The sequence below is a fragment of the Arvicola amphibius genome, chromosome 14, assembly GCF_903992535.2.
Source record: "Arvicola amphibius chromosome 14, mArvAmp1.2, whole genome shotgun sequence".
Classification (NCBI taxonomy): domain Eukaryota; kingdom Metazoa; phylum Chordata; class Mammalia; order Rodentia; family Cricetidae; genus Arvicola; species Arvicola amphibius.
The window spans coordinates 989,245-1,014,619 of NC_052060.1; the positions used below are offsets into that span (position 1 = coordinate 989,245).

At 50.6% G+C, this 25,375-nt stretch overlaps 1 protein-coding gene across 1 annotated transcript; it reads right to left on the bottom strand.

Moving 5' to 3' along the window:
* Nucleotides 1-13,529: 13,529 nt before the first annotated feature.
* Nucleotides 13,530-23,403, bottom strand: Bcan (brevican). Its single transcript, XM_038311871.1, is given in 14 exon segments — nucleotides 13,530-13,625; nucleotides 14,126-14,316; nucleotides 14,533-14,677; nucleotides 14,935-15,017; nucleotides 15,829-15,987; nucleotides 16,349-16,370; nucleotides 16,372-16,457; nucleotides 18,711-19,277; nucleotides 19,786-20,010; nucleotides 21,103-21,396; nucleotides 21,739-21,866; nucleotides 22,119-22,293; nucleotides 22,552-22,923; nucleotides 23,316-23,403. Coding segments are annotated over 14 exon segments (2,631 nt in total).
* Nucleotides 23,404-25,375: the final 1,972 nt, after the last annotated feature.

Genomic DNA, 25,375 nt, shown 5'->3' on the forward strand with positions numbered 1-25,375 from the left:
GTTAGCCCCGCCTGTCTACTGTAGTGCCATCCCCACAGGGTCAGGCCTGGCCTATGCCCAGAGGAGCTGAGGGCAGCAATTATGGCTGACCCTTCACCTCATCTCAGCCTGCTGAGGCCTTGTTCTGCTCTTTCTTGATTAAATAAAGTTGCATCCCTCCCTATACAGTCTGGTGGCTTCCATCTAGGTTTCAGGGGGGTCCTTCTGGTTGAGAAGCAGTGGAATAGAGGGGCTGCCTCTGGGGGAGGCCGGGTTGTCCTGTCCACCAACTGCAGTGATTACAAGGCCCTCCCCACTGGATGTCCTCCTAACCCCTCAGTGTCTCCAGTATAATTAGCCCCCTGGTTTCCAACAACCTAAACAGTTGTCTAGCCTGTGATGACTGACTGGGTTGGAGTTGGGGAGGGAGGAGAGAGGCCTGGCCTGCTCTAGTCTGCCTGTGTAGCCTCAGGTCAACAGTTTCTCTGAACTCCAGACCCAGCCACACATGAGGGGAAGCTGAATTGCCCTATGCCCTGGGTGGTCTCCTGAGGCTGGGGGAACAGGAGAGAGGCCAGGGGAAGCCTCTGCAGTCCTCAACGGAGCTCTCCTGGCATTTTCCTCATGTGCTGCAGCAGGAGACCAAGAGGAAAGGCTAGCAGGCCCAGGGGAACGTGAGGGAGGGAGCTGTCCAGGTGAGAGCGTGGTGGGTGTGGTACACTATGCAATGTTAAGAGTGGCACAGAACCAGGTTCTGCCAGTAGGCTTCTTTCTCAACATCTGTGCAGGGCAGGGTGTACCCACAGGCCTCAAAGGTGGGATACCCAGATAGAAAGGACCTGCCAGTCACGCTCTACAGGGAGGAAGACCAGTGCCCAGATGTTCATTTAGATGCCATGATGGACATGGTACTGGCTGCCCACACTGATGCCATCACAAGCCCAGAGCAGGCTCCTCTCCTTGGGAGGGTAGACAAAGGCTGTGCTAGCCAACTGGCACTGTGGGCTTCTCTGTGGGCTCCTCTTCCTCCAAACCACTCTGGTTCCAGCCCATTTCATCCACACCCTTGCCCTGGGGATCCAGGGTCCCGATTCTCCTACCCCACCCTCCTGGCAGCCCAAGCATCCGCTCTCTCCTTTCTGTACACTAATAACAAGGTTCTCCTGTCTGGTTTGCCAGCTGATGGGCAGAGACCAGCATGTTGGCATCAGGCGGGCAAAACCTGCCCTTCTAATTGGACAAGACATCACGTGCTTCCTCTTTCCAGGCCTTTGGGTACCACTGCTTGGATGAACACCAAGGGCAGAGCTAAGTCAACTAGCCCTGCCCTGTACCAGATCCCCATCCTGTACCCTCACAAGCTTATTGTCCTCTACAGTTATCCCAGCTGGGCACTGATGCTAGAACTCCACGCAGGGGTCAGGATGAAGTGAGGACTTCCCTAAGGGGTATACATACAGTAGGAGGCACGGTCTGTATGGAAATGGTTCTATGTCCAAACAGCAAGAGAGGCAAGAGCTAGACAATGACAGGGACATGCCTGGTTGTGATGATCAGTGTGGTTGTCATTCTTACCAACCATCTACACAGTGTGGGCTCTGAGAACACAAGCTCTTTGTACAGGAAGCTTCAGCAGCTCCTGAGCAAAGGTTGCCACATGGAAATTGTGTCTGAAGTCAGACACATGCTGAGTAGGGGCGTAGGGCAGGGCAGGCCGCCCTGAGTGGCCAGTGCTGGGGAGAATACTGGGGTGAGGGTGGGGAAGACAGTAGTGCCTGGGACAGAAGAGGTCAGCAGTGGAAGACAAAAACAGGCAGTGGTGGGAAGGGGGGAGAAGGCCTTGGGGAGATTACAGGAAGTCCTGGCAGTGGGCAAAGCCACACCAAGAAGCCAGGAAGCATGGGCTCTTCCTGAGACATGGATCTTCTGAAAGGCCTGTGCACAGGTGCCACCACCAGGACTTCCGTTTCCTGAGAACAGGCTGAGCAGGAACAGGCTGGAGCCTGCCAGTGGTGCAGGTGCAGGCCAAGGTGCAGGAGGGGACAGTAAGACTTGGGGGCACAAAGTGAGGTCTCAGGAGCTGTGTGGGAGATGAGGAGCACAGGGCGGCATGGCCCAGGGCTGCGTGCAAACAGTGGACTGGACGGTGGGTGGTGTCATTTTGCCTTGGGACTCAGGAGAGAGGACCAAGTAGGGACAAGGGTTAGAATCTCAGCAGAGCATGTATGGAGCCCACAGAGACCCTGAAACTCCCAGAGGAAACAGGGATCACAGTGCTTCAGGGAACTGGTTGGTGCCGGAAGTCTCTGAGTACAGGGTGAATGAGGGATAGCAGGACACACTTCTAAGGGTGGAGTCCCCACAGAAGGGAATGAGAAGAGGGCAAGAGAAGAAACATTCCCCAACATACAAACAGCCTGAGACAGTGGGAGGTTATTCTGGGGCCTCCTCTGGTAAATATAGCCTCTGAGCTAGCCGGAGACAGGCTTGGGGGTGGGGGGAGTGTCGGGCGGAGGTGGCTTCCTCAGTTTGTTTGGGGCACTTCCTTATAAGGCAGTGAAGGCTGAGGCGCCTCCAAGGGTGAGGTCAGGGGCAGAGGCTCCCTCCAGTCCAGCCTGATGCTGTCCCTGTAGCTGCCAGAGTCTCAAAGGAAATCAAAGTCTAGGCTTTGTGTGACAGTCAAAGGCGCTCTGAGTGCCTTCCTCCTGGGAGCACCCAGTCTGCATGGGGCTCTCAGAAGGTGACTTTGAGCCTCTGGACCCCCAGAGCCCAGATAGTTCTGACGTGAATGACATCACCCTGGACCCCCAGTGCTCAGCCCTGGGTGGAAGAATCAGCATTGATTCATGGAAAAGAAAATCCCCTCCATTCCTCTGCCGCCCACGTCCATGCCGAGCCTCTCCCTGGGACACCAGCTGCTGTCACTTGACCTGTCAATCATGCCATCCTCTCTGGTGGGAGTGTGTGAAGGAATGTGATTTCATTTTGTCTGGAATGTGCGGTCTCTACTTCTCCAGGGAGGGGTGTCCACCAGCCCAGAAAACCCAATTAGACTCCAACTTAGGGACAGACTCCCCAGTTCCTGTTGCGCCCAGCTCACCTTTTATGGGAGGAAGGGCAGGCAGCAGAGTCTTCCTGGGAGAAGGAGGAAGAGCAGTTTCTCCCTGGTATAGAAGTGGAGAAAGGTTGCCAGCAGCTATCCCTGAGCATTGCAGGAGAACCATGAGCACAGCCTGTCTCAGGAGTAGAGGGGCTGCACAGTCAGTCTGCCTTGGCAGGCCAAGCAAAGGTCTTTCTCTTCTAGGGTCCCTGCTTCCTTCACGCTGAACCCCTGCATCCCACTTCTAACTCCTAATCGGGGTTGCAGGCCCGCCTCTTGTCTCAACCCTCTCTTGGTGGAGCCCAGGTGCTCCAATGTCAACGTCCATCCTGGAACTTAACTGCCATTCTGCATGCCCCACTGCCATTCTGCATGCCCTACTGCCATTCTGCATGCCCTGCCTCAAAATGATGGGTCCCAGGTGTCCGAATGCCAGGTCCTGGCATCTTCTTCTTGAGTTTCCTCCTTTGGCCATAATGCACTCCCTTCCCCAGTTCCATCCTCCCTCCCCACCCTTAGGACTCAGCTGTGGTTTCATAAATAACTGGGGCAGGTGCAGGAGGCCTCTGTTGAGGAACCCCCACCCTGCAGCTGTGGGCTCAGCTGCTCACTGTTGGCCCTGGGCCCCAGGAAGGCTGCCTCCTCCTGGGTTCTCCCTTAGTGGAGGCCTCGGTCACCACTCTTCTCCCTCCTCCCAGCCAGAGAACGTGGACTGGAAAACAGGTAGAGACTGATGCATCTTGTCCATGATGTCTCCAGAGGCCACTTGGGGTCAGCAGAACATGGGCCAGGGAGCTTTAGGTGCCTCACACTGAGCATCAAATATGAGTAGTATTTAATTCCAGCCTTAAGTGGTCAACCGTCTTCTTTCTGTTAACAATTAACCTAAACACTAAGACAAAGCCATCTGGGTGCCCACAGGCTCGGGGTCCACCCCTGAGCCATTGGCTTAGTGGGACAGTGTCCTTATATCCTACCTGCTTCTCTTTCCCAGTCTTTCCTTGAGCTCTGTCCCTGAACTTATCAGTTACTCTGCCCAGGAGGAAGCTGGCTATTTTGCAGCAAGCCAAATAGAAGCCAGACCTCAAGAAAGAGCCTGATCTGGGGCAGAGAAAGCTGTTTGCATCATGCCCTGAGAGGGGGCAGGCCCTGAAGGCCAGGATCTGACTGCAGTGCCTGAAAAAGCTCTCTGACAGACAGACTGGGCATTTTTAGAGTCTTCGGGAATTGCTAAGTCACTGTGGACACCAGGACAATGGGACCCTTTCTCTCCCTGTGCAGGAGTAAGGCCCACAGACAGGGTCTCAGAGCTGTGACAAAGGCCCCCAGTGAGGTTGAGGCAGAGCTGTAGGAGGCCAGGGTGTGGTGAGCAACTGGGAGGGGGATGTGGGAGAACATCCAGAGGCTGCAGGAACCTGGCAGAGGCCCTGGGCATTGCTCAAGCCTCTCCTGTGGTCCAGGGTGGGATTCTTTTCCAATACCTCCTAAACCCCAGGACAAGACACCTGGCTAGGAACTGCACTCTACTCATGGGAAGGAGGCTGAGAGCTGGGCCTTATAGTCAGGGTCCTGATAGTGTGACAGCTGAGAGCTGGGCCTATAGTCAGGGTCCTGATAGTGTGACAGAGGACAGGCGGTGTGACCCTACTCCATTTCTCCAAAGAGGTGCACAGTGCTCCATACAGGACCTCTTTCTGAGGCACAGGATAAGTACCTTCTGTGCAGGGTGCTGCTGAGTCACTCCAGGACAGCCCCCCCTTCCCCAGGAAGCCCAGCCTAGCCAGGACTAACCTTCCTGTTTGCTGCTTTGCCAGGGAAGCCCAGCAGGTGGTGGAGGATTCCTATTCTAGCCCTCTATCTGCTTCTGGAACTCTCCTCATCCACAGAGCAGAGAAGATGGTAGAACCGTGCCACGGGAGACTTGATGAGAACCTTGGGGAGAGGGTTGGAAAGCCCAGGGTGCCGCAAACCACCATAGTATCTTTGCCTCAGTGAATTCTGAACCCGAAGGACAGACACTGCTTCCTCTCCAGCCTTCTCCTGTTCAGGATCTCCTCAAAGGTCACCTGGGTCTCCATCCTCACACCGTTCCAGCTAAATTCCCTGACAGCCTCCATCATGTATTGCAAGGGCAACCACGGGCCATACAGGATAAAGCATGGTCCACCCTGGCCCCAGCTTCTTCTCTTCCCTGTAGTGCCTCAACCAGTTTGTACTCTAGGGCCATTCTGGCTTGGCTGTGTGGGCAGGCAGATGAGCCCAGACCTGGAGAAAGGATGGCGGTGGTGAAGATGGTGAAGTCCGAGAGAAATAGGTGCTTTCTTAGAGAAGGGCCAGGAGAGCCCCAGGTCCTCAGCACCGCCTTCCCAAACCCCTGTCTGGGACTCCCAGCATTCTGATTATGTCTCCTTGCCTCTTGCTTTTCACCAGGTCGGCTGGCTTTTACAAAAGAACCAAGAATCGCCAGGTAGGTTAATGGGCATAAGAACTGTGTCCACATGCACTCAGTGCTGAGTGAGTCAGGTGTGAGGATCTGCACACTCTGTCTTGTCAGGACGGGCACCCCAGCCAAGCAAGGCTGCGCTGAGGAGTCCATGGGGCTCTGACTGGTGCAGGCACCGTTAATCCACTTCCTAGCTTGCAGTGACCTCATCACTTCAGCCTCCGTTGACTCAACCCGGGCCAGCCCAGTCTGCCCGGCCGGAAGTCCTGCTCTCCCGCACCTAACTGCCCCGCACTTATAATAGTCTCCGCAAGTCGGAAAGGCTGCGACGCCCCCTGGTGGCCTCTTGGCTTCTCTCGCTCATCCCAGGCCACCGCGCAATCTAGTCACATACCTGTATCCGCTGCGCCCTCTACTGGTCACAGCCTGTGAGACCGTGGTGTGGCGGAGTACTCTGATCCCGCTCCTCCATTCCTGTTCGTTGCCCAGCCTTCCCTTTAGCACTGAAGTTTTTGGAGACACTCCGGGAAGCTCAAAATGAAGCCGCCAGTCGGTCCCCCTCCTTAAACCGGACTCTTTTAAAATTTTTTTATAGATTGATTGATTGATTGATTGATTGATTATGTATACAATATTCTGTCTGTGTGTATGCCGGAAGGCCAGAAGAGGGCACCAGACCTCATTTTTTAATTTTTAAAATAGTTTTTATTGAGCTATATATTTTTCTCCACTCCACTCCCCTTCTACCCTCCCCCATGGTTCCCCAGGCTCCCAATTTACTCAGGAGATCTTGTCTTCTACTTCCCACGTACATTGGATCCATGTATGTCTCTCTTAGGGTCCTCTTAGTTGTCTAGGTTCCCTGGATTGTGAAATGTAGACTGTTCTTTGCTTTATGTCTAAAAGCCATTTATGAGTGAGTACATATGATATTTTTCTGAGTCTGAGTTACCTAACTCAATATGATGTTTTCTAGATCCATCCATTTGCCCACACATTTCAAAATATTATTAATTTTTCTGCTGTGTAGTACTCCATTGTGTAATGCACCACATTTGTCTTATCCATTCTTTGGTTGAGGGATATCCAAAGCAGCCAAACCAGTTTGCATTCCCACCAGCAATGCAGAAGTGTTCCCTTTCCCCCACAACCTCTCCAGCATAAGTTGTCATCAGTGTTTTTGATCTTGGCCATTTTTTTTTTTTTTTTTTTTTTTTTTTTTTTTTTTTTTTTTAAGAATAGCATAGCATGGCTCTCTCTCTTTTTTAAGATTTATTTATTTATTTTGTTTACAGTGTTCTGTCTGCATGTGTGCCTGCAGACACCAGATTTCATTACAGATGGTTGTGAGCCACCATGTGGTTGCTGGGAATTGAACTCAGGACCTCTGGAAGGACAATCGGTGCTCTTAACCTCTGAGCCATCTCTCCAGCCCGATCTTGGCCATTCTTACAGGTGTAAGATGGAATCTCAGAGTTGTTTTGATTTTCATTTCTCTAATGACTAAGGTTGTTGGACATTTTCTTAAGTGTCTTTCAGCCATTTTAGATTCCTCTGTTGAAAGTTCTCTGTTTAAGTCTATACTCCATTTTCTTATTGGATTATGTGATCTTTTGGTGTCCAATTTCTTGAGTTCTTTGTATATTTTGGAGATCAGACCTCTGTCTGATGTGGGGTTAGTGAAGATCTTTTCCCATCCTGTAGGCTGTTGTTTTGTCTTGTTGACCGTGTCCTTTGCTTTACAGAAGCTTTTCAGTTTTAGGAGGTCCCATTTATTAATTGTTTCTCTCAGTGTCTGTACTGCTGGGGTTCTATTTAGGAAGTGGTTCCCTGTGCTAATGCATTCAAGTGTACTTCCCACTTTCTCTTCTATAAGGTTCAGTGTGGCTGGCTTTATGTTGAGGTCTTTGATCCATTTGGACTTGAGTTTTGTGTATGGTGATAGATATGGATTTATTTTCATTTTTCTACATGTTGATATTCAGTTATGCCAGCACCACTTGTTAAATATACTTTTTTTACATTTGATATTTTTTGCTTATTCAAATATCAGGTGTTCAAAGATGTGTGGATTGATATCCCAGTCTTCTATTCAGTTCCATTGGTCCTCCTATCTGTTCTTATGCTAATACCAGGCTGTTTTCAGTACTGTAGCTCTGTAGTAGAGTTTGAAGTCAGTGATTGTGATGCCTCCAGAAGTTCTTTTATTGCCCAAGATTGTTTTGGCTATCATGGGTATTTTGCTTTTCCAAATGAAGTTGAGAACCATTCTTTTGAGGTCTTTGAAGAATTTTGCTGGGATTTTGATGGGCATTGCGTTGAATCTGTAGATTGCTTTCGGTAAGATTGCCATTTTTACTATATTAATTCTGCCTACCCAAGAGCATGGGAGGTCTTTCCACTTTCTGGTGTCTTCTTCAATTTGTTTTTTCAAAGATTTAAAGTTCTTGTCATACAAGTCTTCCACTTGTTTGATTAGAGCTACTCTGAGATATTTTATGCTATTTGTGGCTATTGTGAAAGGTGTTGATTCTCTGATTCCTTCCTCAGCCCTTTTATCTATCATCTGTGTACAGGAGGGCTACTGATTTTTTTTTTTTTAGTTAAGCTTGTGTCCTGCTACATTGCTGAAAGTGTTTATGAGTTGTAGAAGTTCCTTGGTAGAATTTTTGGGATCACTTATGTAAACTACCATATCATCAGCAAACAGTGAGAGTTTGACTTCTTTTCCAATTTGTATCCCCTTGATCTCTTTTTGGTGTCTTATTGCTCTAGCTAGGACCTCTAGAACTATATTGAATAGATATGGAGAGAGTGGACAACCTTGTCTTGTTCCTGATTTCAGTGGAATCGCTGGGAGTTCCTCTCCATTTAGTTTGATGTTGGCTGTTGGCTTGCTGTATATTGCTTTCATTATGTTTAGGTATGTTCCTTGTATCCCTGCTCTCTCCAAGACCTTTATCATGAAGGGATGTTGTATTTTGTCAAATGCTTTTTTTTTTTTTTGGTTTTTCAAGACAGGGTTTCCCTGTAGTTTCTAGAGCCTGTCCTGGAACTAGCTCTTGTAGACCAGGCTGGCCTTGAACTCAGAGATCCGCCTGCCTCTGCCTCCCAAGTGCTGGGATTAAAGGCGTGCGCCACCACCGCCCGGCGTCAAATGCTTTTTTGGCATCTAATGAGTTGATTATGTGGTTTTTATTTTTCATCCTGTTTATATGGTGGATTACGTTGACAGATTTTCGTATGTTGAACCATCCCTGCATCTGTGGGGTGAAGCTGACTTGGTCATGGTCGATGATGGTTCTGATGTGTTCTTGGATTCGATTTGCCAGTATTTTATTGAGTATTTTTTGCATCAATGTTCATGAGTGAGATTAGTCTATAATTCTCTTTCTTAGTATTGTCTTTCTGTGGTTTGGGTATCAGGGTAATTGTAGCCTCATAAAAAGAGTTTGGCAATGTTCCTTCTGTTTCTATTGTGTGGAATAATTTGAGGAGTATTGGTATTAGTTCTTCTTTGAAAGTCTTGTAGAATCTGAACTGAAACCATCTGGTCCTGGGCTTTTTTTGATTGGGAGACTTTTGATGACTGTTTCTATTTTTTCAGCAGTTATAGGTCTGTTTAATTTGCTTATCTGGTCTTGATTTAATTTTGGTAAGTGATATTTATCCAGAAAGTTGTCCATTTCCTTTAAGTTTTCCAATTTTGTGGAGTACAGGTTTTCAAAATATGACCTGGTGATTCTCTGTTTTTCCTCCGTGCTGTTGTTATGTCCCTCTTCCATTTCTGATTTTGTTAATTTGGATATTCTCTCTCTGTCTTTTGGTTAGTTTGGATAAAGGTTTGTCTATTTTGTTGATTTTTCTCGAAGAACCAACTCTTTGTCTCATTGATTCTTTGTATTGTTTTCTTTGTTTCTATTTTGTTTTCAGCTCTCAATTTGATTATTTCCTGCCATCTAGTTCTCTTAGGTGAGTTTGCTTCTTTTTATTCTAAAGTTTTCAAATGTTCTGTTAATTCACTAGTTTGGGATTTTTCCAGCTTCTTTATGTAGGCATTTAGTGCTATGAACTTGCCTCTTAACATTGCTTTCATTGTGTCCCATAAATTTGGGTATGTTGTATGGTTATTGATGATTCAGGTGAGCATTGTTTAATTTCCATGTGTTTTTGGTTTTCTAGAATTAGTATTGCTGTTGACTTCTAGTTTTAAACCATGATGATCTGATAAGGTACATTGGGTTATTCCAAGTTTTTTGTATTTGTTGAGGTTTGTTTTGTTACTGAGTATGTGAATTATTTTTAAGAAGGTTCCATGAGGTGCTAAGAAAAAGGTATATTCTTTTCTGTTTGGATGGAATATTCTATAGATGTCTGTTAAGTCCATTTGACTCATAACATCTGTTAGTTCTCTTATTTCTCTGTTCATTTTTTGTCAGAATGACCTGTCCAATAGTGAGAGGTGAGTGTTGAAGTCTCCCACTATTAGTGTGTGGGGTTTAATGTATGATTTTAGCTTTAGAAGTGTTTCTTTGACATATGAGGATGCCATTGTATTTGGAGCATAGATGTTCAGTATTGAGATTTCCTCTTGATGGATTTTTCCTTTGACTAATATGAAATGACCTTCTTTGTCTCTTTTGACTGATTTTAGCTTGAAGTCTATTTTGCTAGATATCAGGATAGCTATACCCACTTGTTTCTTAGGTCCATTTGATTGGTATATTTTTCCCAACCCTTTACTCTGAGACAATATCTGTGTTTGAGGTTGAGATGTATTTCTTGTATGCAGAAGAAGGATAGATTCTGTTTTTGTATCTAATCTGTTAGCCTGTGCCTTTTTATAGGTGAGTTGAGTCCATTTACATTAAGGAATATTAATGACCAGTGATTGCTATCTCCTATTAATTTAGTCGTCATTGTTGGTGATGTTAATTTGTGCATTTTTCCCTTCTTTGGGATTTGCCGCTATGAGACCATCAGTTATCTGTGTTTTTGTTGGTGTAACCAACTTCCTTGGGTTGGAGTTTTCCTTCTAATATTTTGAGTAGGGCTGGGTTTATAAGTAGGTATTCGTGAAATCTAGATTTGTCATGGAATATCTTATTTTGTCCTTCTATGGTGATTGAATGTTTTGCTGAGTATAGTAGTCTGGACTGGCATTCGTGGTCTCTTAATGTCTGCATAATGCTTGACCACAACCTTCTGGCTTTCATTGTTTCCAATGAGAAGTCAAGTGTAATTCTGATAAGTCTACCTTTATATGTTACTTGCCTTTTTTCTTTTGCAGCTCCTAATATTTTTTCTTTACTCTGTATGTTAAGTGTTTTGATTATTATGTGGTGAGAGGAATTTTTATTTGGATCCAGTCTATTTGGTGTTCTGTAAGCTTCTTGTATATTCATAGGCATATCTTTCTTTAGGTTGGGAAAGTTTTCTTCTATGATTTTGCTAAATATATTTTCTGTGCTTTTGAGCTGAACTTCTTCTCCTTCTCCTATACCTATTATTCTTAGATTTGGCCTTTTCATGATGTCCCATATTTCCTGGATATTTTGGTTTAAGTTTTTGTTAGATTTAATGTTTTCTTTACCTGATGAGTCTATTTCCTGTATTGTATCTTCAGCGCTTGAGATTCTCTCTTCCATCTCTTGTATTCAGCTGTTGATGCTTGTGTTTGTGGTTCTTGATCATTTTCTCATGATTTCTGTTTCTATAATTCCCTTGGCTTGTGTTTTCTTTATTGTCTATATTTCCGTTTTCAAGTCTGAATAGTTTCTTTCATATATTTAATTTCTTTTTCTTGGTTTTCTTTAAGGGATTTGCTGATGTCTTCCAATTTTTTTCTTTGTCTTTTCCTTCATTTCTTTAAAGGAATTTCTCATTTCTTCTTTAGAATTTCAAACATTCTCTTGAAGTTATGTTTAGGTCATTTTCTTCTTCTTCATCCATATTTGGTTGTTTAGGTCTTGCTATTGTAGGGTCTTTAGATTTTACTGGTGTTGTGTTGCTCTTTGTGGTGTAGCATGTGGTCTTACCTTTTCTACTCATCTTTTCCTCTAATAGGTGTGGCTGGTGCTGTCTGAGATTCTGTTGAATAATCATCTATGTGCCAGTGAATCCAAAGCTCAGAAGGTTGTTCCTCGTGGTACAGTCAGTGTCACAGTTCTAGTTACCCCGTTGGTTACTCCTTGTTCCTGGAGGTAGCCCAGTGCTCCTGTGCTTTGGTCTGCTCCCTTGGAGTTTGCTGTCTCAGGCCTACTTTGGCCTAGGTTGCTGGCTTTGCCTTGTTTCTCTAAATCCTGGTTTGGATCCCCTCCTGCAGAAGTCCCTGGATTGGAGTTGGACCTGTAAAGGTTTCTGCCTCCAGTCTACTGCCTTGGAGGTCCCAGGCTCAGGTGTGCCTAAACCCCTACAGAGGACCTGCTTACTCCCTCAGAGGTCCTAGACTCACGCTCAGACCCACAGAGGTTTCAGGCTCCTGCCTATTCCTTTTGATGTCCCAGACCAGTGCTCATACCCACAGAGGTCCTGGCTCAAGCCTACTCCCTCTGTGGTCCCAGACTCACGCCTGGCTCTGCAGAGATCTCTGGTTCCTGTCTATTCCCTCAGAGGTCCCAGATTCATGCCCAGACTGGCAGAGGTCCTGGTTCAGGCCTAGTTCCTGGGAGGTCCTAGACTCATGCCCAGACCCACAGGGGTCCTGGCTTAGGTCTACTCCCTTGAAGGTCCCAGATTCACGTCTGGACCCTCAGTGGTCTCTGGCTCTGGCTCACTTGCTCAGTGGTTATGCCCCTGGACCTGTTCTGGTGGAGATCGCTGACTCTAGATCTGGTCGCTGCCTCAATCCTTAACTGCCAGTGTCCCAGAACTGGGTTGGCTCCTGGGACTGATTTGCTCCAGGTGGAGCTTGTTTCCTCAGGCCCTCTCTGTCCTAGGAATCTGGTTCAGTTCTACTCCTGAGGAATTTGTTGCTCAAGGTGGAGTTCCTTGCCTCAGGACAACTTTGGCTTAGGTTACTGGCTTTGGCCTGTATCTGTAAATCCTGGTCTGGATTCCCTCCTGCAGAAGTCCCTGGGTTGGAGTTGGGCCTGGAAAGGTTTTTGGCTCCAGTCTACTGCCTTGGAGGTCCCAGACTAGGGTATACCTGGACCCACAGAGGACCTGCTTACTTCCTCAGAGTTCCCAGACTCACCCCTTGTCTGGATCTTGGCCATTCTTTCAGGTGTAAGATGGAATCTCAGAGTTGTTTTGATTTGCATTTCTCTGATGGCTAAGGATGTTGAACATTTCCTTAATTGTCTTTTAGCCATTTTAGATTCCTCTGTTGAGAGGTCTCTGTTTAGGTCTGTACTCCATTTTTTATTGGATTATGTGATCTTTTGGTGTCCAATTTCTTGAGTGCTTTGTATATTTTGGAGATCAGCCCTCTGTCTGATGTGTTGGCTGCCGCCAAACTGGACTCTTCATTTGGTTGGTGTCCCATAAAGGCAGCAACAAATCCTCAACCGGCTGGGCAACTCTTCTGCACCAGGCACTATATCCACCCACTTCTTGCTGACTTCTCTGACCTTTTTGCAAGCTAATAATCTCAGCAGCCCTACTCACACCTCCTCGGAGGTTCTAACCCTGTCTGACTGTGCACACTCACACAGAAGCATCAAATTTGTTTGGGTTCAAACAATTTTATTTCCATCTGGTTTTGCTAGCATGCCACCCTGCAAATCCTTTCAAAATCAAGAATGAGTAGCACAGTGTCCCTTAGAGATATCGAGGGACAAGGAGGCAGCTGACATGAGAGAGAAGTCGAGGCACTTAGGGACTTACCCGTTGTCCTGAGGGTAAAACCTGAGGGCCAGGTAGGAGAGAGAGGGCCCAGGCTGGGTGGAGCTGTCCAAGTGTTTCCCAGAAATCCCTTCTGGCACTGTCCAGTCCCACCCCTCTCAGGCCACTCTCTGTTATGGGAAGAGGGCAGTGCTGGGGACAGCAGTATTCCAGGCTGGCTCCTTAGAGACTGGATGGAGGTGTCAACAGTGCCTTCCTGGGCCTTGGGAGCTGTCCCAGTGGTCTTTCTGGGGTGTCCCCTGAGCGCAGAGCACGAGCCTAGGAAGACACACGTACTCATCCTCCACACTGGATGACCCTTAGTCTCCTCAGCACCTTGGTCCTTGGTCCTTGCTATTTAACTCCTGATCTTTTTTTTTTTTTTTTTTTTTGGTTTTTCGAGACAGGGTTTCTCTGTAGCTTTGGAGCCTGTCCTGGAACTACCTCTTGTAGACCAGACTGGTCTCGAACTCACAGAGATCCGCCTGCCTCTGTCTCCCGAGTGCTGGGATTAAAGGCGTGTGCCACCGCCGCCCGGCTTAACTCCTGATCTTATCAAAATACTTGTCCTGCTCAAGGAGCCCAAGTGTGGTTGCATGTTCTCAGCCATTAGCACCTAAGGTGTCTCCAGAACTCCAACTCACTTCCCTCTATAAGCCTTGGAAAGAGGCAGTGGTCACTCCAAGCTCACACAGTCAGTGAATGACAGACAGAATGGGTCTTGAACCCAGGGCTTCCATGTAGTTGGAGGCCCCCACCTGCTTCCTCTTGTTACTCACAGGCCTTTGGGGCACACAGGAAATCTGAGGGGCCTCCCAAAGCCCATTTTCCTGGCAGCGGATCAAAGGCAGGTTGCGCTGAGCCAGCCCCTCTCGGCACCGGTATCGTAGTACAGTGTCCACCGCATAGCGCAGTCGAGGACGACCAAATATTTGAGCCAGGGGCAGCTGTGGTGGAGGCCCACAGGACACTGCAAGGAGCATACAGTTAGAAACTGGGAGCCTGGTTTGTGGACGATGGTGAAGGAAACGAGTGGCCACAACTGACAAAAAAAAATCAGAATTTCTGTGTAGGCCAATGTAATGCGTCACCCTCCCCTCCCGCAGTCTGGGAACCCTGATGGGTTCTTCTGGGTAGCTCTCCTTTTGTAAGTGGCAGCCCCAACCCTTCCCCTGTCAGCCCTCACCAAGCCCCATCTTGCAGGTGTAGGAGAGGTGGTAGTTGCAGGGTACATCACTCCACTGTCCCTGGTCATGCCACACCATGACCACACAGTTCTCCCCAGACAGGAAGTAGCTGTCAGGCTGCCCAGGGTTCCAGTTTTCATAGAGCTGGGAAGGGGGAGTAGAGGAGGTGGTGAGCTTAAACCCCATAAATACCAGAAGGAACACCCTGAGGAAACTGGAGGGAGGACTTGGGGTCACCCAGGATATGGAGGGGCTTTGCAGGAACGAGGCAAGAGCCCAAGGAGACAGGGACAAGGAAAGAGGGGTCCAGGGGAAAGATGGCAATGGAGGAAGCGACAGGTCCTGGGGGCAGAAGGGCATCCAGGAAGTGACCTAGACTGCACTGCAGTGGGAGTTCTCACCACAGGGGCACCATCTGACCACAAGAAGTCCCCTTCAATGGTCCTGTCATTGAGTCCAATCCACTGGTACTCCCGATAGCGATCTGGGGAGAAAAACAGGTACAGTGAGCAGGAAGCCCTGTGTTCCTGGGCCAGTGTCTGACCTTTTGGGGAGTCCACCCCAAAACCTGCTTCCTAGGCAGTTTCTAGGCAGTTGGCTAGGCCTGTGGCTGCTGGCTCTACCAGGAAAGCAGCACCACCAGCGACTACCTCCATCCCTCTTTTCTCTTTTTCCCCCAGGTAAGATAATTATATTTAATATCATAAAGACTCTCCCTAAATTCTTTTCCTTCGAAAGTTTTTAATTTTTTAATTTTATGTGTATGGGTATTTCGTCAGCATAAATGTCGTGTCTCACTGTGTACAGTGTCCTCAGAGGCCAGAGGCCTTCAGATTCCCAGGAACTGGAGTTATAGATGGTTGTGAGCTGTCATGTGTGTGCTGGAAATAGAACCCTGGATCTTTCAGAAAAGCAGCTAGTGCTCTTAACCCGTGAGCCATCTCTCTAGCTGTCTCCCTATTTTCTTAAGGAACCTCCACACCCCATGGAATAGCACTTTGGGAGGGAAGAAAGAAGAGCAAACCTTGTTACCACAGAGTCAGAGAAGCAGATGCATCTGGGAAAACAGGGAGCCCGGCAGTCTAGGCCGCCCTGCAAATGTAGGACGTGGAGCCCAATCGCCCTACAGCAGGCTTTCCGATGAGAGGCAGGAGGAGTGAAGGAAGGGAAGGACAGAGTGAGGAGAGAGGAGAAAGGGAGGAGGAAGTGGGGACGGAGTGGGGAAGGAGAGGATGAGGAAGCAATGAGGAGTGGGCTTGGTGTGGAGCACGCGCAGTAAGCCAGGCTCCACCCACCGTTGACGAAGTCCTGCTCCTCCGGGGTGCAGATGCTGGTCAGATGCGCACCTAGTGCTCGGCACTGGCTTTCTGCGTCCTCCCAGCTCCTCCGTGTGGAAAAGTGTTTGTAGCAGGCACCCTGGAAAGCTTCCCAGCCCGGACTGCAGAACTGAAGGCCTGGAGCACAGGGAGGGCCTGGTTTAGGATACCAGGTCTCAGATTGGCTTCTTCAACAGCCGGCAGCAGGAGGAGGGAGGGCTCGGAGCCACTTTAGAGCAGCCCGGGAGCCCTCAGCGCTTGGGCAGTGGCTAGGACAGCTGGCTCTCCCGCCCTGCTCTGTGCAGCCCTGCCCGCTGGAGAAGCGGCTACCCCCCTCCCTGCTCCGAAGACTGGACAGAGAGAGCAAGGTTCAGACCAGTTATGTAACTTGCCTGAAGAGTAAGGCCCAAATCAGTGACCTCCCTCCGCCTTTGGAACTAGCTTATTGGGGTTAAGGTACAGTCTTTTGACCTGCCTCCCCGCCCCTCCACACACTCACCAACATCGCACAGGTCCCCCCCCATAGCCTGGCAAACATAGGCAGCGGAAACCCTCCTTCTCCTCCAAGCATGTCCCACCATTGTGGCAAGGGCTGGGGATACAGTCACCTGACAGGGAAGAGAGTGAGGGGGAGGAGCTGTAAGGGGAGCTGTGCAGATTGAGCTCTCCAGGGGAGGGTTCGTGATCCCCCCACCCAGACACTTTCTGCAGAGAGTTGGCCCTTGCTACATCCCATCCCCAAGTTCTGGGCTTCTCTCCTCACCCTAACCCCCAGTTCTTCACTGACTCATCCTTGCACAAGGCCACTGTGCTTTCACCACCGTGGGTCCTGATCAGCTGATGGGAAGAGGCCAAGAAAGCCCTGGGCTGTCAATCACGAGACCTGGATTCCAGTCAGTCTCGCTCGCTGGGCCCTGCCTAGGTGCTGGAGTTGTCAACATCTACTCCATTCTGGTCTAGATGTCTAGAGAAAGCAGCTTCTTCAACCAGCAGTGCAGACTAGATTTCTTAGAACTACTCCCCACCACATGGCACAAGGCACAAAGCTTCATGCTGGCCTTGACAGGGGAGGGGGAAGGAGAAGCTGGGCTGTTTTGCTGGATGACCTAGCTATAGCAGGTAGAATGCACCAGTCAGCCTTTCAAGCATCGCTTCCTTTCTTCTCCCTCCCCAGTGAGGTGAAGCCTGGTCTCAGGTCATGAAGGTAAGAGTCCTGAGCTCCTCATATTTGCTTTCTCCAGTCCTTGGGAGATAGACTTTTTTTGTTATTGTTGTTGTTTTTGTTTTTTGAGACAGGGTTTCTCTGTCCTGGAACTTGCTCTGTAAACCAGGCTGGCCTCGAACTCAGAGATCCACCTACCTCTACCTCCCAAGAGCTGGAATTAAAGGTGTGTGCCACCACACCTGATGGGAGACAGACCTTTAAATCCAGTCTTTGGTCTCCCACTCTCTAAGGCGTTAGTCCCACCCTGACTGTGAGCTACAAGACCTGGTCCTTGGCTGGGTAGTATGGGATGACTTGACTCCCTTTGGGTTTTCCTTCCTCCTTCTTTTTCCCACCTCCTGACATGGCAGGCAGGCGGCCTCTGACATCCTCTGCAGGTGGGCTCTGGATACTGCAGCGGTTCCCCTTTCCCACTACACACTGCAAGGCCAGTGGGCAGCAAGGCAGCAGCTGCAGTGGGTGAGCTGATGAAGACAAAGGGCTACTCCACTTGGGCCATGGAGGAGAGGTGAGAATCGGGAGGGCTCAGCCTTTCCTGAGGGCTTCTGATGGGAACCTTAGCTGCTCTCAGAGGGTGGAAACCACTTCATTTTCTTCTCCCATCCCACCTTACCCTTTGCATGAGACAGATCCGTGGTGTTAAAGAGCATAAACCCATTTCTCCGGGAGTTGGTCATTAGTGCAGGGTTAGTGCAGGAGGGGAACACTGGGCACAAGGTAGTAGTACTGTCTCTTCCTGGGTGCATGGAGGAGGAGGAGAAGCCAGAGAACTAGCTCCATGCAGGAACTACCTAGGTAGGTCACACACCACACCCTGACTGTGTGAGTTTCCCCTGTAGGTAACAGGGGACTCCCTTGGGTGATATGCACCGTCAAGTCTGCGGACTCAGTAGTATGAAAGGGAAGTGTAGATGGCCCAAGGAGAAACAGAGGGGACAGCAGGGACTGCTGCCCTGTTGGAACAGCAAGGATGTTGGCTGAAGAAGAGTGGCAGAGAGATACATGGAGAGACACAGTGGGGTGGCGAGGGCACACGGGACCAGAGATTCCTGATTCAGACTCAGTCATGAGCAGAGAAGACAGCTGGAGATGGACAGGTGTCAACACCTGGGTACAAAAGCACTTTAATAGAGATTTATTTCCAAGGCGTGTTTTCCATAAAACAGTCAAAAAATACTTCACAGAAGTAGTGGCTTAAGGCTCTTTGGGGTGAATATTCTGGTCCCCAGAGGTGAGGGGCAGGTATGGTCTCTCAGGCTTCCCTGGAATCACTGCCACTGCAAGGTAATTAAAGGGATGGAACCAAGGGCCTGGCTTCAAAGGGTGTGATGGGTATTATGGGCACCAGGAAGAGGCATGAGGATATTCTGTGTGGCCAGTGAGGTGTGAGCTACAGTAGAGGGCCCAGTGGTCAGTAGTGGAACTTGGGTAGCAAAGAGAAACAGAGTACTGGGGTGGAAGTGACAAGATGGGACACCCGAGATCAGAGCTCCACAGGGAGAGACAGGTAAGGGAATGAGGGCAACGGACCAGAGGATCTGGGGAGAAGGTGGATTAAAGCCTACGTGTCAGGTGGTCCAGAACTGGAGAAGGAGAAACAGGAGGAACGGGAGCATCGAGCCTTCAGCAGAATTACCTGATGAGGGGGCCACGGCCACTCCACCTCGGCTGGCACTGTCGGTGGGCAGCACGGGCTGGGCCTGCACAGGTCTTCCAGATTTCTCTCCTGAGGGGGTTTCCAGCTCTCTGGTACCCTCAGGGGCCCATGTGGCTGGAAGCAGGGAAGGGCCATTCTCCAAGCTGGAGCTCCCGGCCTCCTCACTCTCTCGAGGGACTCCAGAGAGCTCGGGGCTTCCAATTTCTCCTGCTACCTCTCTTGCCCCATCTGGAGTGGATGTGAGACTTCCCTCCCTTGGGGGGAGTAAAGTCTCTGCAGGTGGTTCATGGACCCCTGGAGGCCTGGGAGAAGGCGATGCACCCAGCTGCAGAACTGCCCCAGCTGGTGGGGACACCTGGGAGAGTGATTGCTCTGTTTCCAAGTCAGTGGGGAGAGGGCTGCTGAGCTCCCTGGGCCACATCCACAGGTCCTCCTGCTCCTTCTCTTCCTCTGGAGCCTCTGGGTCTTTGTATCTTTCTTCTTCCTCCAGGGCTACATCTTCTTCTGAGGACCGGGTAGGTGGTGCAATGGATTGGGTTTCCGATTCTGACCACAGTAAAACGGTTCAGCACCAGGGACAGCACCCCCAGAACAAGCTGGGGAGGGTAGGGGAAGGGCAGGGCCTGGGGGAGGGGACCTGGGAGACCTGGGAGAGGGGTGTCCTAGGCGTCAGTCAGGAAGTACTCTGACCATTGGCTACACTGTGAGGCAACACTCTAGAGCGTTAGGCAAGCTTCCTCGAGCTCAGGCAGACAAGGCTGTTGCACCTCCCTCTCCCAGTCTGCCAAAATTACCTTATCTGTCTGAGGGGTAGATAAGGAATATATCTCCTTCCCAGACAGCACCACTTCTCTAGCTACAGAGAACTGGAGGTGGAGTTTACTTGAATACCAAGTTTGGGAGAGGGACAGGAGAGATGCTTTTTATGGTGGAACTGTTGATAAAGGCCAGGCCAGAATTAAGCTACCCATGACCCCAGCACCCAGTGGGCTTTGCCCTCCTGCCCCCAACTTCTCTGATGAAGTGAGAATACAAGGTATGGGTTTAAAGTTACCTAGAAGAATCCCGGGGGCCTCTTCTGGGCCTTCTGGGGAAGAGGAGCTTCCTCCTGCCCCATCCTCCATGACAGGGATGGAGTAGATGGCCCCTCGAGACTCACTCTCCATAGCTTCCCGAGGCAACTGCAGCTCCTCCAGCTTCTCTGTCACTGTCACAATGGCCTCTAGTCCATCGGAGGCTAGGCTGGGGGCTTCAGATAAGGCAGAGGGGTGGGCAGAGTCTGTGGCAAGAGGAAAAGGCCAATGGAAAGCTCGGGAGGCAGCTGGCTGCATCTGAGGCTCTAGGACAGACCTCAAAAGACCCTGGAATGTGCTTCATCCTCCCACAACTTCTCACAGGGAGCTCAAGGGCACCCTGGAACATCACCACTCATCCCTGTTACTAATGCAGTGCCTGCTAGTTCTAGGCCAAGCATCCTCTGGGTATGGTACAAAGGATGCTAGGGAAACTCCATCCTGAGAAAACAGACATAGGCATTAACACATTAGATACACAATAGAAAGAACACTTTGTTATAAGACAAAGTGGGGGCTCATTTTCCTTCAGAGGGATCTGGAACGTCTGAATGAGCTGCTCCCTGAAGTGATGGAACACAGAGTGGGTGGATAGGCTGAGTTTGGTTGAGAAGGGTACAGACTCCATCTCCCCAGGTACAGTATTCAATCGTCAGTGTCTGAGGTGCTTGGAGCTCAACTAAAGCAACAGAGAAAGGGCTACGCGGTGGCTCAGGGGAGGAACACAGGACAGAGACTCTAGAATTGGGGTAAGAGGGCCCAGAGGGCTGTCTGCAGCCAGGAGAGATGCACTACACTGTGTCCTGTTCCAGTGAGCCTTGCTCCATCCCATTCCACACCAACAAACCTGCATCCTGCTGCCTCTGTTCTCCATCTCTTCTCCCTGCCCATCCATGCTAATGCCTCCTACTGTTCCTTTCAGGACAGAGCGCTGGGCTCAGAATCTGCACCCAGCTGACTTCCAGGTACCACCCTCTGTCCACTCATCAGCACTCAGTGTTGAAAGACTTGTAAGCACACTAAGGAGTTCCTGGGTGTGTGTGAGGACCGAGTGTCAGTCACTGTGCTGGCCAATATGCTGACAGAGATGTGGGGATTGAGGCAACCTTGGAACCGGTGGAAACTGGTACAGACTACTGAGCAGGAGGGAGGTGAGGTGACACAGAGGGTACAGGGAAGATGCCCAGACCCTAGATGACAAGCTGGGCACCAATAAGACCCCTGTGGGCGAATGACCAAGAAGATGGTGAAGCTGAGGCTAGACTCCCAGATCTGGCACTGCTTCTGAGGTTACTCACCTCGGAAACAGTAGACATTGAAGCGGTTCTGCTTGCTGGGGAAGCCAGTCTGATTGGGGAAGAGGAAGAGGGTCTTGACTCCCGGCAGACCCCCACCACAGCGCTGGCTGGGGGTGATGATGGGGTAGCGCACACTGCCGTCAGCCAGCCAACCGGGGCTGCATCGGTCCAGGCCGCCATTCCAGGCTGCATAGAGCTGGCCCGTGCTGGCAATCTGTGCACCCCGTTCCAGACAGTAGTCCCGAGCCTCCTCCCATGTCAGCTTGCCGGGAGGGGCGCCCAGAAACAGTTCTCCTGAGTGAGAAGAGGAGCTGGGTCATCAGGCAGCTGGCAGCCCTTCCACCCTGGACTCTTACAGGTCCCTAGGCAAACTCATTCCTGACAAGGGGACATCAAGGATGGCATGAAACCCAAGATGAAGATTAGTGTGTAGAGAAGCCTGGCCCCAATTCCTCACTCTAGTGCTGCGAATCACCCCCAGTTGGCAGCTACCTTCAGGTTTGCTCATGAACTTGCCTCCGGAACAGTATTTGGAGGAGTACATCAACTGCCTGCCTATTCTGCCCTTAGACACATGAAGTCTACTGGGGGCCCCAGAAGAAACCCCAGGCCTTGTTGATTGTCACTTGCAATCACCATTTAGGTCTTCGGCATAGCAGTAGACGTCATAGAGGTCCTCAGGACCCACCACTCCATAGTTCCGGACTCCAGGGTAGCCATCCATGTCTCCATAGCAGGCCTCCCTTGGGTTCTGGATGGGATACCTAAGAGAGAAGAAGAGGCGAAGGACTGGTGTCTTCCCCCAGGAGGCTGTCCCTATCAACCTTTCTGCTGTGTGACAAGTAGGGCAAGGGTGTCAGGGTGCAGGAAAGTATGCTCTAGGCAGGGGCTTGTCCACTTTCCTTAGGCCAGTGTTCTTCCCAGAGGCAGGGAGCCCTGGGGAACCTCGATGGAGGGTGGAGGCAGCAAGCAATTCTGATATGACCAAGAGTCTCTGGGCCACACCTTCAACCCACCTTACAGTCTGGTCGGACAGCCAGCCGGCATCACACTGCTCATAACCGCCGAGGTAGGCAGCATAGAGCTGCTCAGGGGTGGCGATTCTGGCACCTATGCGAGCACAGGCTTCCTGGGCTCCAGCAAAAGAGAAAGCATAGCGGGCAGAGCCTTCTCGGTAGAGAAAGACGACCCCTGAGGAGCAAAGAGAACTCCTGAGCCTGACAATCACCAGCGCACTGACTTCCCCTCCCTGTCACTCTCTGTTCACAAAAGGCAAAATCCGACTGAGCTCTCTAGGGCTTGTAAGATTGTTTCCCGCTCTACTTTCCCAATTCAGCTTGGGCCTTTTGCGCATGCAAGGTTTGCTAAGCCTCCTCACACTCAGCTCCCTGGGGGCCAGAGTTCTTTCCTTCCTCTTTCTAGAGACCTCACTCTACTCGGTCTTCTCACCTTTGACCTTGACTTCCACAGCATCACTGCTGTCGTCGATACCATGCTGGACCTCGCAGCGATAGACCCCGGAATCATTGGGCCGCAGCTCGCTCAACACCAGAGATACATCCGTGAGCGATGCAGGGTAGGCGGGCAGGGCTACTCGGAACCTGTAGGCTTCGTTTACCTTTACCCGCAGCCCGCGAGCCACCATCACCTCAGCCTCCCGGTCCCCGGCCAGAAAGGTCCACTTAACCCGGGGAAAGCCCGGCACGGCTCGGCGGCTGGTCAGCGGCCGCAGGTGGTGGATGTGGCATGGGATGGTCAGGGCGCCGCCCAGCACGCCCCGCAGCTGCGTGGTGCCAATGCGCACGAGGAAGGCTCGGTCCTCTGTAGACAGGGGTCAAAGCCCGCTGCAGCCAGACGCAGGACGCACTGCGCCTGTGCGCGTGGCTCCAAGCCCCGCCCCCAGGACCAACCCGCCTAAGGTGCCTACACCGGCTCTGAATGCTGATCCCTGCCCAGGGTCCTGAAGGCGATCCTCCACCCTTAGCCTCCTGCCTTCAGACCCTTTGCGGCACTGACTCCAAGACGTCCCCACCTTTCAAGGTCCCCAACTCATCCCTATTCTGCAGTTGGCTCCAGCCCTTGCCCACAGAACTTCCTCATCTGTCTCCTTTCCGGTACCCAGGCTGGAAGCAGATGACTGGGATTGAACGGAGGCAGCTTTCTGCCGTAGGGGAGATGCAGCAGAGACATGGGTCCTCTGGAGGGTTGCTCACCTGAACTGTCCTCTTTCAGATCGTCAGCTAGGACTGCAGGGGCCTGGGTCAGTACCAGGGCTGCCAGCAGGGACAGCAGTGGGATCATGCTGCAAACCGATGGAAGAACTTGAGGAGGAAAGAAAAAAGGTGCGGTTAGACTTGGGGATGGACTTCCTCTGGCTCTCTGCACTACCAGAATAACCACTAACTCTGTTTCTAATCCCCATCTCCTCAGCACCAAGAGGAATCCCCAGCCTCTGCGTGACCTAGCCAAGGCTCTTACCGTAATTTCTGAGTCTCTGTTTTCTTAATTGTAAAGAAAAAAAGCACCGCCATTACTACCTTGTGCATTTTGGTGGGGCCATGTGCTTTGAGTGTCTGTCTGTTTATCTGCCTATCTAGATGTTATCTATACATTGTTATCATTGTATATCTATTATCTACTTGCCTAAATATAATCTACAGCAGAAAGCATCCTGTGCACATGCCAGCACCAGACAGAGTAGATGTCCAAAGAATGCTTATAACCCAATGTGCCGTCAGCTGCCCCTGCACTTGGGTTCTACATCTGTGCGCCCAACCAGTCAACCCTTAAATATTCAGAAAAAAAAGAGGTGGTACTGAACACATACAGATTTTTTTTTGTCTCTGTTCCCTAAACAGCATGCATACGCTTGGAAATTGTAAGTCACCCAGAGACGGGTTCCTGAGTATGAAAGACATGCGTGGGTAAGGTGCAAAGACAGAATTCCATGCGAGGGGCTCGAGCACCTTCAGGTTCAGGCAGCCACATATGTCCGTGGGGTGGGGGTGGATGCACAACTGTGAGCCCACTTTCCCCTGCCCTCAGGTGTCAACCCCGAGCCTCCTTCCCCAGTGGTAAAGCCCAGCCTTCTCTTTCTAGACACTACTCTTCCAGGAGGGCCTCCTAGACTGAAATCGGGCATTATAGCCGCTCCTGCTTCCTCTCCCCACAAGGACTTGTAAGGAAGCTGCCCCTGGTGTCCAACATCCTCTGCCCCCTCCATCCCTCCTACTTTGCTCTCAGTCATTCCCCTCTGCCTGGCACGGGCTTTTCCACCGGATCTCCTGGCTCAGAAGCCAGCTGGGACAAAGACCCTGTCCCTGCCAGGCTGGCCTCTATCCAGTTGCTCCTTCCCCCACCCATCTTTTGTGAAAGCCTACAACTTGGAGTGTACTGGAGAAGGGTGCGGGGAAAGGCCAGCCTCCGCCTGGCCATCAGCTCTGGAAACACTCTCTTTCTGAGGACCTCAGTGCACTTGCACTCTGGGGAAATGCAGGTGGGTGCCCAGAGAAGGCTAGAGCGAACTCTGGGCCACCAGCAGAGCTAAATCAGGAGCCAGGGCATTTGCCCTCAGGAGGGAAAACTGAAGAGCTAATAAACACAGTCTTTAAGAGCCAGGCCAGAGTTGGAAGACTATGAGGACCCAGGTCTACGGATCAGGAACCCTGATGATGCAGCAGGGTACCAAGGTTAGGACGTCAGGCAATTCCTACGGATTATACTTTTCGCTGGCTCCCTCTCTCACTCCTAGTCCTCACTCTGTGTTCACAGTTGGCAATCGCTGGAGCTTAAGTGATGGGAAATTTCCTCCTCTCAGGTCCTGCCATGTCCTTCCAGGCCAGACCCCGCTGCTAACCAGAGCTGTGGCCTTCACTCTTGGCTGCGCTGTGCAAGCGGTAACTAGGGTTATCGCTTGGAAGTAAGAATGGAGTCAGGTTCTGAGGAGAAGGGTTGCTGGAGAGGCCAGGCTGAGCCACTCTCTGTGGGAGCAGTAGCTACTCACATATTAGTCCTCCCTTTTACTCGGTTTGGGACACCAGGGGACTAGCCGGGAAGCCTGAGGTCAGAGGATCCGACTGTCCTGGGACAGGAGTGGTTCCTGTCCGAAGCTTGCTCTAACCCTTCCCGGAGGCACCGGGGCACCCTTGGCTGCTACGCAGCTCAGCTCCTTCGCTCAATTGCGCACTGGCTCCTGCAGGCTGCGCGGCAGAGGCAGGGAGCTAGCGGCTGAGTGACTCGGGGCGCCGAGGCCCGAACAGTACGCTGTGCGCCT